General features: G+C 41.6%; 1 protein-coding gene across 4 annotated transcripts in view; it reads left to right on the top strand.

Annotated features, from left to right (window-relative positions):
* AK5 (adenylate kinase 5) overlaps positions 1-13,681 on the top strand; it is a 279,572-nt gene extending 265,891 nt beyond the window's left edge. For all 4 annotated transcript variants that reach the window (XM_004026008.5, XM_019020048.4, XM_063703462.1 and 1 more), the window contains one exon: positions 12,315-13,681. In XM_004026008.5, the coding sequence (XP_004026057.4) occupies positions 12,315-12,383 (69 nt within the window). In that variant the 3' untranslated portion in view covers positions 12,384-13,681. The remainder of the gene's footprint in view (positions 1-12,314) is intronic.
* The last annotated feature ends 370 nt before the right edge of the window (positions 13,682-14,051 follow it).

Below are 14,051 nucleotides of genomic sequence, written 5' to 3'. Positions count from 1 at the left end.
GTCTTTGACATGCTCAGCAGACATTTACTGGGCGTCTCTAAGGTCCAAGGCATGCCACTTAATGTTGGGAATTCATAGGAAAAAGACATGTGCTTGTAATCCCAGCACTTTGGGAGGCCGAGGAGGGCAGATCTCTTGAGGTCAGGAGTTTGAGACCAGTCTGGCCAACACGGTGAAACTCCATCTCTACTAACATTACAAAAATTAGATGGGTGTGGTGGTGTGCGTCTGTAATCCCAGCTACTCGGGAGGCTGAGGCACAAGAATTGTTTGAACCCACGAGGCAGAGGCTGCAGTGAGCGGAGATCACGCCACTGCACTCCAGCCTGAGCGACAGTGTGAGACTCTCTCTACACAAAACAAAACAAAAAAGACTTGTGAAACTCTGTGACACATGAAACCCCAGCGAAGTAGTAGGTGCCATAATAGGATCTACAGAATGCTCCAGGCCTTTGGGAGCACAGAGCTCGGGCCGGGGAAGGCAAGTAAATGCTTCAGAGAAAAGAGGACATTTGAGCTGGGTCCTAAAGGATGAAGAGAAACTCAAGCCAGATGAAGGAGAAGGAACAAAGCCACTGACACGTGAAAGCGCCAGGAATGCTGGCCCAGATGAAGTGCCAAATAGATGAATTAAAGTCGTGGCAGATGAGACTAAAGAGCAAGATTGAAGCAAGTGGTGAAGGGCTTTGAATCCATTCATTTATTCATTCTTCCTGCATTCAGTAAAATTGCTAGATCAGCACTGTCAAAAGAAATAGAATGTGGGCCACATGTATAATTTAAACTTTTATAGTAGTCACATAAACAAAGAAAGGTAAAAAGAAACAGGTGAAATTAATTTAACAATATATTTTATTTAACCTAATATATCCTAAGTATCATTTCAACATGTAATCAATATAAAGTTCTCTTTTTTTTTTTTTTTTTTTGAGACAGAGTCTCACTCTGTCGCCAGGCTGGAATGCAGTGGCACGATCTCAGCTCACTGCAACCTCCGCCTCCTGGGTTCAAGTGATTCTCCTGCCTCAGCCTCCCGGGTAGCTGGAAGTACAGGTGTGTGCCACCACGCGTGGCTAATTTTTGTATTTTTAGTAGAGACGGGGTTTCGCCATGTTGGCCATGATGGTCTCAATCTCTTAACCTCTTGATCTGCCCGCCTCGGCCTCTCAAAGTGCTGGGATTACAGACATGAGCCACCGTACCCAGCCATAAAATTCTTAATGAAATATTTTTACTTTTTTTTTATGAACTATGTTTCAAAATCTGGTACTTAGGGCTTTACTTCAAATTTAGTTGCTAAGTTTTCATAAAAAATACTGGAACTATATTTATATTTCATAAAATTTACAGTTGAAAAGTAGATTTCACATACCCAAGTCATTCCAAATATAGTTAATTTTCCAAAAATTTGGTCAAATGCCAGGTTTAAATTTTAGATTGATTTTAATTAAACAGTATTAAAAATCAGTTCCTTTCTTGTGCTAGTCAGATTTCAAGTGCCCAGAAACCACATGTGGCTAGGGGCTACCATATTGCATAGTTCTAGACTACCCAAGGATGTTTGGACTGAATACTGAAAGTACTCAGTTCTAGGAGGGAAGCACTGAGTAACTTTAAACAGGAAAATGATTGAGCAGGTGTTTTAGAGAGGTCATTTTTAGAAAGAATGATTTTTTTCATATCTGCCAAAAGATGTTATTCAAAACTTTAGGCAGAACGGAGAGGAAGAGAAAAGGAAAAACAGTTACTTAAAACGTTTAAGTGGACAGACTGCACATACTATGGGAAGTCCTATTTATAGACAGGCCATTAATGTGCTGATTATAAGTCATCCTTATATTTTTGCTGAAGTTTGTCCTTAAATCTCTCTAAAGTCAATGTATATATAGTCTTCCTTCTTTCTATGGCTTTGATAACGAGGAGAACTGTGTGGCCTGACTGGATATGTGAACTGGATGACCCCCGTGAGCAGTCTTTTACATAACCACGACTTTTGAAAACTGCATTTGATTATTTTCCCCAGATCATGCCCAGGTTCTGCACACTGAGGTCTACCTTGCTGAGCCGCTGCTCTTATCCTCTGGCAGTGAGGGATCCCTGTGGTGTGAGGCTGTGTCTTGTTTAACAGGGGACAAGATTAGAAAAGGAAGGTGCTGGCACACAGACTGTGATCCTAAACCATGCTGTAACAGCTTGGCTTTGTCCCAGAGGTTCCATGGTGCCAATACATGAAAAATAAAATGAAACTCAAGCAATGGTTTCAACTGTGTGGGAAAATTCAGGAAAAACACAACTAGACATAGGCAATGTTTGGACCAGCCAACTGTTTTATGATTTACAAATCCATGGAACTAAAGAGGAAGAGTAAACAAAATGTGTAATTCCCAAAGCAGTGTAATTGCTTTCCTCATTTAGTCATATGTTCTGTTGACTGCTGGGTAGAAATATTATCAATGACTGCTCTACTTTTCCTTCAAGAAGTCAGGTAAAAACTCAGAAATTTACTATTTCCTGTTCACTTGCTTTTAGCTTTTTTTTTTTTTTTTTGAGACTGAGTTTCATTCTGTCACTCTGCACACTGCAACCTCCGCCTCTCGGGGTCAAGCGATTCTCCTGCCTCAGCCTCCTGAGTAGCAGGAATTACAGGTACCTGCCACCACACCCGTCTACTTTTTGTATTTTTAGTAGAGACTGGGTTTCACCATGTTGGCCAGGCTGGTCTTGAACTCCTGACCTCAGGTGATCCGCCCTCCTCGGCCTCCCAAAGTCCTGGGATTACAGGCATGAGCCACTGTGCCTGGCCTGCTTTTAGCTTTTTAATAAAATAATATTTTGCTACACTGGTCAGAACATCACTTACTATGGGATTTTTATATCATGTCTCAGACCAAAAATGGTAAATTCTTTTTTTTATGCTTATTTCTTCCTTAAAATTTTTAACTTTTATGGGTACATATTGGGTGTATATATTTATGGGGTACGTAAGCTACTTTGATACAGGCATGCAGTGTGTTAGGATCACGTCAGGGTAAATGAGGTATCTATCACCTCAATCCTTTGTCCTTTCTTTGTGTTATAGATAATCCAATTATAGTCTTTTAGTTATTTTTAAATGTACAATAAGTTATTGTTGACTAGAGTTACCCTCTTGTGCTATCAAATACTAGATCACATTCATTCTATCTACCTAAATTTTTGTATCCATTAGCCATTCCCACTTCCCCCTCTCCCTTCCCGGACACTGGTAACTATCAATCTGCTGTCTGTCTCCATGAGTTCAATTGCTTTAATATTTAGCTCTCAGAAATAAGTGAGAACATTCGAAGTCTGTCTTTCTGTGCCTGGCTTATTTCACTTAACATGACCTCCAGTTCCATACATGTTGTTGTAAATGACAGGATCTCATTCTTTCTTATAGCCGAATAGTACTCCCATCATGTATGTGTACCACATTTTCTTTTTTCTTTTTTTGAGACAGGATCTCACTCTGTCACCCAGGCTGGAGTATAGTGGCACAATCATGGCTCACTGAAGCCTCTCCTAGCCTCAAGTGATCCTCCCACCTCAGCCTCTTTTACTTATTTATTATTTTTTTTTAAGGGACAAGGTCTTACCCTGTTGCCCAGGCTGGAGTGAGTGCAGTAGCTCCATCACAGCTCATTTTAGCCTTGAACTCCTGGCCTCAAGCCATCGTTCACCTCAGCCTCTCCAGTAGCTAGGACTACTGGCATGTGCCTAGCTAATTTTTTTATTTTTGTAGAGACACTGTATTTCCCAAGCTGGTCTCGAGCTCCTGGGCTGAAGCAATCCTCCTACCTCAGCCTCCTAAAGCATGGGCAGTTTACAGGCGTGAGCCATTCCATCCAGCTGGTAAATTCTTGAAGTCAAAAGCAGATCTACTTACCTAGTTTCTAACTAAATTAAAGACATTAAGACCTCATACATTCTGATTTTGCTGACTCAGAATTGCAGATCTTTCGGAGAAAGGTCACAATGAAACTTACTTTTGACTGTTCATGATAAAAGAGGGTTACTATAAATTAATATTATAATAATTGATTATAGAGGAAACACACCCTATGTTGCAGGATGTATTACTTTTAAGTTTACACAATTACTGAGGAAGTCTCGTTCACAGAAAACAGTCAGTAAGCTGATTGTGCAGGATTGTTCTCTGTTTGCTAAGGACATTAAACACCAGCACCCTTATAAGCTAACTGGTTTAAATTTGCTAAAGCTCTAAGCACGAAGAAAAGTTCCTGTAACTTTGAAAGCATTTAGTAAATTGGTTCTTTTCCATTTCTTTTGAGTTGCAGTTATATACAAAAAGATAAATGCCACTTATTCTCTTAAAATACTCTCCACATGGGAATTAGATGAGCAAAGAGAATCTACTTTGAGACTTAGGAAGAGTCGAGCTAACCTGTAGAATGAAAGGAGAAATTTGGAGAGTAGACAAAAGGCTTTGTTCCCACCCAATTCAACTGGGCTCTCTTTTGCTCCTTAAAAATACACTTCAGGCCAGGGGCAGTGGCTCCCACCTGTAATTCCAGCACTTTGGGAGGCCAAGGCAGGCAGATCACCTGAGGTCAGGAGTTTGAGACCAGCCTGGCCAACATGGTGAAACCCCGTCTCTACTAAAAATACAAAAATTAGCTGGGCATGGTGGCGCATGCCTGTAATCCCAGCTACTCGGGAGGCTGAGGCAGAAGAATTGCTTGAACCCGGGAGGTGGGGGTTGCAGTGAACTTAGATCATACCATTGCACTCCAGCCTGGGCGACAAGAGCGAAACTCCATCTCAAAAGAAAACAAAACAAAAATGCACTTCAGGAATCCAGGCCTTTCCCAACACACACACACACACACACACACACGCCTTCAGGAATCCAGGCCTTTCCCAATGTGCGTGCACACACACACACACACACACACACCTTCTATAAGACAACAGAAATGGCCTCACTGACTTTATTCTCAAAACTTGGCATCTTGGTCCTAAGGAGGATCCCAGATAACTTCACAGAGTTTTCTAGTCACCCAAGTAAAAGACTGCTTTTCCCATCTAGAAAGCCTTATCATTTGATTTTGTCTTTAAACCTACCCATATCTTTGGGCTCCACAGGGGCAAGCACTACAGTACATGACTCTGACTGGTTGGCAATAAGCAGGTTTTTAATTTCATTAATAAACCCCCATATTTAAGCCACACAACAAAATGAGGAGGGGGATTGGGGTTGGAAATAGAGGTGGGCAATGGTCCACTGAGAGCTCTGGGACCCTTCCCAGCTCTCCCCGAAACATTGGCTCTGGCCTGATTGACAGAAAATAACTAGCACTGCCCTTGAGGTGCTGCGTGCTGAGTCCTCTGTGCTGAAACCAAGTCGTCTTGTTTTTAGAAGGCAGAATCCCTTCTCCTTCCATAAAGCCCAGACTACAGAAAATGGGCTCTAAGAACATGTTTCTTCCCCCACAACAGTTCATTTCTATGAGGAAAGAAAGAGCAAATGTGGGAATAGAGGATACATTCTTTTGTTTACCTTTTTTGTTTTTTGCCTTTCTACCTAGAGCCAGGCACGGGGGGATACTACGCTGAGTAATGACCTCGTGCTCATGGAGCTTACTGTCTAGCTGGATGTTGACAAAGGTTCTCTGCTGACTAAACTTTAGTCAAACTCTTAAACCTTCTCCTAGGCCCATCTGTGCACTTCCTCGTAAAACCCAGTTTTAGCAAAGAACTCTGCTAAATCACTTTAGCAAGATCCCCTACCCTGAATATCTGATTGGGGTGCTCATCCTCCATCATCCCCAGGTGCTGTCTGATCATATTGGTCTGTCTTCAGCAAGAGTCCTGTTAGGTCGGTGTAGCCAGAACTCTCCTTACTCCTGATGTTATTACCTCTTAGTAATTTTCCATCCACTGACTCCCAGCCTGCTCTTTGACTATAAATTCCCACTTGCCCACGCTGTATTCAGAGTTGAATCCCATCCCTCTCCCCCACTGCAAAATTCTGTTGCCGTAGTCCCTATACCCATCGTAATGGTCCCCAATAAAGCCTCCCTTACCGTACTTTAACAAGAATCATTGAACATTTTTTTTCTTTAACAATATACAAATACTTGGGTTAAGACTGGGTTTTATCTGGCCAAGAAGTGAAAAGTTAAATGTTGCAGTGAATTGCAACGAGTGAATGGCCACTGTGATAGTCAGTGGGGAAGGTAATACAGAAAGAGCCTTTAGTTCACTGTGATAGTAAAAGGCAGAAGGTAATAGAGTGCATTCAAAGGTTGTTGTAATGAGCAAATGTGTTTTTATCAGAGTCTAAAAGAAATCCTGGACAAGGATCAACCCAATTTATGTGAGTGTAACACTGGCATTATGTTGAATGACCAAGTTATCAATTATGAAACACAGAGGAAATAGAACATAATACATGTGTTCTTGGCCAGGCACAGTGGCTTACACCTAAAATTTCAGCACTTTGGGAGGCTGAGGTGGGAGGACTGCTTGAGGTCAGGACTTCAAGCCCAGCCTGGGCAACATAGCAAGACCCCATCTCTACAAAAACATACAAAAAATTTAGCTGGGCATGGGGGCACACGCCTGTAGTCTCAGCTAATCAGGAGGCTGAGGCAGGAGGATTGCTTGAGCCCAGGAGTCAGAGGTTACAGTGAGCTATGATCTCACTACTGCACTCCAGCCTGGGTGAGAGAGCAAAACCTTACCTCTTAAAAAAAAAAGGGTTCTTTAAAAAAATTTGTATATTAATAGTGTTAAAAGACACATTACTTTTAATGTGTCTTTAACTTTAATGTGTCTTTAATTTAAAAGTATGAGAAACATAGGTATGGTTTTCTTTTGGAAAGAAGATAAATTTGGAAAATCATATATAAAGTTGGGAATGTTAAGTAGTATTGGTTGCAGAAGACAGATTGGAGGAGAGAAATGTTTCAGGGCCAAGGAGCAGAAATAGACCATGCTAAGTCAGTTAAATGCAAGGGACTGGTGGAATTCAGCAAGAGGCTGGAGAACAGATAAATAATGAGGAAGGTGCTGCAAAATATCTACCACTTGGTGAGGACAAGAACGGGCCCTAGAACACAGTTGGGTTTGTACAGATGAAGCAGAGGGCGTAACTGAGGCTGAAAAGTCCCACTACACATGTGCCTCAATTAGGTAGTGATATTGTAGTGAGAAAATTCACATGCATTTGAAGTAGATGGTCACTTGGGATCATTCCGCAGGCTAATTATATTCCTCTTCTGGGGAAGATATGGAGCTGATTTGGGGCAGTGTTTGTGCCAAAGACGAAAAATTGGATCACTAGGGTGAAGAACTTACATTATGCACAGAAGAGTTGTATTTGAGTCTGTCCTCATGGAACTTCTTGGGGACCAGTGACAGACCTGATGCATTTTCCACTGATATGATCATGGACAGTGTAAATAATAAATCAAGTGTTTGTGGATTTACACCTTCTTACCCGTCCCTGCTACAGGGGAGGAAACTTGAGAAGGGGCGGGAATGTGAGTTAGCAACCCCTTCCTTTCCTCCCTCCTCCCAGCGTTCGATAAGGTGAGGTCAGGTGACTGTACAGTGGGCTGTGGGCAGAAACAGATTTGCTGAAAAGAGATGAGGAAGGCAGACATCCCAAGGCATGTTTGGAACATTCGGGTTAAATGCAGCATAGCATTATTCAGCAATAAAAAGGAACGAAGTATTGATATCCACTACAACATAAACGAACCTTGAAAACATTATGCCAAGAAACCAGTCACAAAAGACCATATATTGTGTGATTCCATTGATATAAAATGTCCTGAGTAGGCAAATCTATGGCGACACCTCATTCCAACCTATTTTTCCAGCTTCCTCTTTTTCTCTGCCTGCCCCCATCACCCCATGCAGCATTTGCTCTGTCCTCAACAAATGACCCACTGTTCACTGAAAAATCTATGTGCTTTCAGATCTCTACACCTTTGCCACCTTTACTATCTTCCAGTACATGTCTGTTCTTCTAGGCCCAGCTTAACTGGCAACACCAAACTAAACTGAACAATCCTGACACATGCTGAGAGGAGCTCATCCCCACTAAAAAGTGAGCTCAGATTTGGAATAGCGTAGAACATCCAGGCTGGAACCAGACCTGGAGGTTATCTAGTCCTAGTTCAGTCCCTTCATATGATAGAGGAGGAAACTGAGGCCCCAAGAGGATGAATGGCCTGTCAAGTCCTGAAGCACACTGAGGGCAATCCCAGGCACGCCTCATACAGGGCTCTTTGCCTTGCACTTCAACCTTTCTGCAGTTTTTTTGTTTTGTTTGGGTTTTGTTTTTGTTGCTTTTTTTTTTGAGACGGAGTCTCACTCTGTTGCCCAGGCTGGAGTGCAGTAGCACGATCTCGGCTCACTCTCAGCTCCACCTCCTGGGTTCATGCCATTCTCCTGCCTGAGCCCCCCGAGTAGCTGGGACTACAGGCGCCCGCCACCATGCCCGGCTATTTTTTTTTTTTTTTTGTATTTTTAGTAGAGACGGGGTTTCGCCACGTTAGCCAGGATGGTCTCGATCTCCTGACCTCATGATCCACCCGCCTCGGCCTCCCAAAGTGCTGGGATTACAGGCGTAAGCCACCATGCCCAGCCTCTGCAGTTATTTTTGATGGAACAAATATTTATCAAATATTTGCTATGTACCCATATTTTATGATGTCAGCCCATTCCTTAAAAACTCTTACATGGGCTGGGCACCTGTAATCCCAGCACTTTGTGAGGCTGAGGTAGGCAGATTACTTGAGGCCAGGAGTTCAAGATCAGCCTGGCCAACACGGTGAAACCCCATCTCTACTAAAAAGACAAATGGCCAGGCATGGTGGCGCACACCTATAATCCCAGCTACTCGGGAGGCTGAGGCAGGAGAATTGCCTGAACTTGGGAGGCAGAGGTTGCAGTGAGCTGAGATCGTGCCACTGCACTCCAGCCTGGGTGACAGAGCAAGACCCTGTTTTAAAAAACAAAAAACAATTCTTACGTGGTTCCTCATTATCGTCATGCAATAGGGTACATAAGCCTCTTCATAGCCCAGCCTGTCCCTACAATTCCAGCTTCACTCCTTGCTACTCCCCCTCATATCTGGCCATCCACCATTTTGAACTGGTCAGCATAGTGTAATGTAGTCAACACGTGCAGACTTCAGAATCAAAGGCCTGGGTGTGAACCAGTTCTCTCCACTTACTTAACCACATTATCTTGAAAAAATTTAATTCATCTTTCAGAGCCCCTGTTTCATCATCTGTAAAACTGGGATAACAGTACTTCTAAGATCATTGATAGGATTACTTTGGTTATTTAAAAAGCATTTCTGTGCCATTACTAGTAATATTTATCATTTTAAATGATGACAATTATTACTTTCCTCAAAAAGCTTCTCTGCCCTCCCCACATTATGGAAGGTGCCCTTATAGCTCCTGTGCTTATCTCCTAACAGTGTAAATTCCTGCTGAATGTCCATCTCTACCACTGAGCGTGAGCTCTTAGAAAACAGGACCATTGTTTCTCGTTCAACTTGGTTAACTGCAAAACATTGATGATAACCAGGAAATGCTTGTTGGTTGAAAGGAAAAGAAGAAAGAAGTAAAGCAATAAGCAAGGTGCTGTGGGGGCCATGAACGTGCAAAGGCAAAGCCCCTACCATCCAGATGTAGAACCTCTAGCTGGACAGACAAATTGCAGATTGCTATCTTTGAGTCTCCTGTAAGGATAAAGTATATTTATCAGAGGGGAAAAAGAACTTTAAAAAAAACTTATTTTTTCCTTATTGTGGGCTATATCATACATACAGGAATGCATAAAAGTAGTATGTAGAGTTTGAGGAATAAAATGAACACTCATGTAACCACCATGCAGGAAAAGAAATAGAAGAGAGTTGCAGAAGCTCCACCCTCCCCATATGTCTCCCCTGTCACAGCTTCCTTCCTCTCCCCAAGAAGTAACTCATGTCCTGGATTTCATGATAATCATTTCCTTGCTTCTCTTTATGACTTTATTGCCTATGTATGGATCCCTAACCAATATAGCTTTGTTTTTGAACCTTATATAAACTGAACCATACTGTATTCATATTCTTGAGACTGGCTTGTGTCTCTCAAGTTTGTGAAATTAATCCATGTTGTTGAAGATAGCTGTGGTTCTTTTTCTTTTAATTACTATAGTATTCCATTATATGACTATGTCACAATTTATCCATCTATTGCTAATGGACATACAGGATTTTTCCAGTTGGGGAACGACAAACAGTGCTTCCGTTAATATTGTTGTATCCATTTTCTCCAGTATCTGAACACGCAGCATTCTTTTTGTTGATATTGTTGAGAATTCATTCTACCTCTGGAAGCAGTGAAAGCCCTAGGGGAAGAAAAATTCAAACTAGTTTGCACAAAGAAGATTTAAATAGGTAGACAAGAGTCTCAAAGTGTGCTTGAAAATGTGTGTTTGAAAAGTTTGTGTTTCTCAAAGTGTGCTCCAAGATGGCCCACAACAAAATCATGTGGAGAATTTGTTAAATATACAGATTAAAGACCCAGCCCAAACCCACCAACCAAGACCCTCTGCAGTTATGGCCTGGAAAGCTGTGTTTTAGCAAGCTTACCACCCCCCCGCCCCGCACATGACTCATGTAGATCACCAACCCTCTACCTTTTTTTTTCCTTTTTTCGTTTGTTAGCATTCAGTTAAGCTCCCTCCTTGTGGCTTCAAGCCACCAGAACACAGCCTCCCTACCTCCCCCAACATATACACCCTTACTCTTCTCCCAGCTCTCCTGCCGAAGAACTTGGCCTTCGTGACAGCAGGCTACTTTGGGAGTTTCCCTTCCTCAGAATTCTGCAGTAGCCCATACCACTCCATCAATGATGGGAACAGCTCCAGCCTGTTTTATTATTTTTTTTTTTTTTTGTCAGCGTGTGATTACTCATGTCTCCTGACTGACCAAGGTCCACATTTGTCAAGGTCAAGAGTTGGGCAGAAGCTCTGGTTTCTCTTTAAGAGGTAATGCCTCATAACCAACTTTACCAAAGTAACCTGGGTGACACTCGTGGAAGTTGATGCACACCACCAGCATTTCCCTGGCCTCCCAGGTGCTTCCCGTGCTTGGCCAGGCCTTTACTTTCTGTAGATGATACAGGTATAATGGAACAAATCTCAGCGGTGGGTGCAACGTTAAGAGGAGAAGGGGCAGTACTTTCGTGCCCAGAAAATCAGCTTCCCTTCATATGTCCTCCTTGGGCTAGCATGCCAACAGTCTCCAAGCGGACTCTACCTTAGCACACCTACACACTGCGGTCCTAGCCTTTTGCTTTCTTCTCCACATTTCTCTCCCTCATCCCTCAATCTCTCGCCTATTCCCAAATGCTGCAGAACACTCAGAAGTCTCATTTTAAGTAACTCCGAAGTCTTTCCATGACCCCTAGCAATGTTTTACCTAAATAGGCACTTACTGTTTTAAATAGACTTTCCTTTTTAGAGAAGTCTTAGCTTCACTGCAGAATTGGGCATAGAGTTCCCATATACTAGTTACACTGCTCTAAAAATCCTGTACTCTACCTATTCATCCCCCCTCCCGCCCTCTGTTCATCAATCACTGATCTTTTTAAACCTGCCTCCAGTTTTGACTTTTCCAGAATGTCATATAATTGGAACCATACCAATATGTACCCTCTTCAGAGGAGCTTGTATCACTGAGTAATATACAGTTAAGTTTAGCGCTGAATAATATTCCCCTGTCCATCTGGATATATCAGTTTATCCATCCATTAAAATACTGAAGATCATCCTGGGTGCTTCCAAGTTTTGTCAATTATGCATGAAGTTGCTGTCAACATCCATAAGCAGGTTTTTGGGTAGATGTTCAGGTTTCAGCTCATTTGGGTAAACACCAAGAAGTGCAATTGCTAAAAAGTATGGTAAGAGTATGTTCAGTTTAAGAAACTGCAGTGTCTTCTGAAGTGGGTGTACCATTTTGTGTTCCCACAAGCAATGAGTGAGAGTTCCTATTGCTCCATGTCCTCACCAGCATTTGGCGGTGTCAGTGCTTTGGGTTTTGGCTATTCTAATAGATGTGTAGTGGTACTTCATTGTTGTTTTAATTGAGACACCTAGTTTTAAAACTACTCTTCACTTTTTTCTCTGTGTTTTGGGGGGTCTTTTGTGTTTTAAAATTTTGCAGAGCAAATTATGAGCAAGTGATAGTGATCTTTCATTATTAAACATGATTTATAAATATTTCAGACTAACTAACTCTCTTTTTTTCTTTTTAAATACAGATAAATGCAGAGGGAACACCAGAGGACGTTTTTCTTCAACTCTGCACAGCTATTGACTCTATTTTCTGAAGGCAGAAATGCATGTTTGTTAGAATGGAAACAGAAAAACATTAAAAAGTTCATTCCTTAACACGTTTCAAGTTAAACCTTTTGTGTCACCCCCCCCCCCACCCCCCAACCAACCACCACCCCCTAAATCCTGACAGCACTGTTTGCTTCCCAGCTAGACCTGTGTGAGAGGTGTCTGGAAATCATGCATGGTGTATTTGGGACTATCAACCTATTTTCCACACTTCAGACAACTGTCTGCACTCACAGCACGCACACTTTGTATCATGCAGGCCACTCTCAGAGCTAGTCAGTACATGAACAGTGGTGCAGTGCCAGTCTGTGTCCATTGTGATCACAGGCCTTGCTAGACCCTGATCATCTGGTTCTCCTCTCATTAAGCATCCCTAACTCCCAGTCACACCTTCCTCTCCCCAAGATTTACATACTGTTCCCCAATGGAGGCCCCTGGCATAGGGGACAGCCCTGGGCATCTTCCTTTGGTGTCTGGCTGTTTTGTCAACTCTCATCCGCTGGTGGCTCAGAGCCATAAGGTGGGTTGATTACACAATGCCTTGTACATGATATAGAGGCATCAAGCAAGTAAAATTTGACAGAAATTTAAAAATATGAAGATGTATAGCTTTTCCAAGATGGTAAAACCCAGGTTAGTCATCAGTAACAGTCTCTATTATTATTTTTTAGAAACTTGGAATACTGTCATTATGGCTAAGAGAACAAATCTGATAAATTGTGTAACCTAGTCTCTTCTCTACATGGTGATGCATTTCAGCAATTATAAATTAATATAAATGACCAAAAGTAACTTAAAAGCATGAGATATTTGCTATTTCATTCATTGGGCACATATCAAATTATAATTTTGATTTTAAATGGTCACCCATGTATTTGTTGCCAAGCAAGTAAAAAATACCATAACAAACCTGATGTGGGTGGGAGGGGCATGTCAGTAAGTGGTGTGTTCAATGTGTTTGTTTCATATGGGCCCTTTCCAGGAGTTTGCAAACCTTGTCATACCCATATGCAAAATTGTGTTTCCTTGCATTAAATCAGTGAAGTTTGGGTTCTCTTTTGTGCTATCAGTTGTAAAATCAGAGCTTCTTATATATTCTACTGGAATAACTGCATCTTCCACTCAGTCACTACAAAAAAGCATAGTTTCAGTTTGCATGAATTTTTTTTTTTCTTCTTCAATGGTTGTGCAGATAAGGATCCATTTCTGGGATAGAATTGTATTTTTTAAGTCTTTTTTTTTTCTTGAAATGGATATGTACAAATAAAATAAATGGAAGACAGGATAACTCTTTTTCTATTTATTTGTAACTCACATCATTCTGGAAAGCATTTGAAGCCTTATTCCAAACAGAATTAGAAGCGAACACAGAAATAGTCAAGATTTATGATACGCTTATATGGTTTTAATTTTAGCTATAGATCAGTTTTGAGTTATTACAGAGAGAACTCAATGTATTCATGATACATGGTAACTGTCATATTTCCTCTTTCTCTAGCACTCATTCTGAAACAGAAATGTTAGTGTTTGCTAAAGAAGAAATTAAATTTCTTTGGTTACAATTACGCCTCTATTAACAAAAAGGGGCATGTTCCCACAACTCCCAACAGTTGTCAAATACTTTAGTACTACCCCAAATTGTCACACTCTCTATC

The sequence above is a fragment of the Gorilla gorilla genome, chromosome 1, assembly GCF_029281585.2.
Source record: "Gorilla gorilla gorilla isolate KB3781 chromosome 1, NHGRI_mGorGor1-v2.1_pri, whole genome shotgun sequence".
In the NCBI taxonomy this organism is placed as follows: Eukaryota; Metazoa; Chordata; class Mammalia; order Primates; family Hominidae; genus Gorilla; species Gorilla gorilla.
Note: the sequence above shows the minus strand (reverse complement) of the source record. Positions and strands in the feature narration are given on the sequence as shown.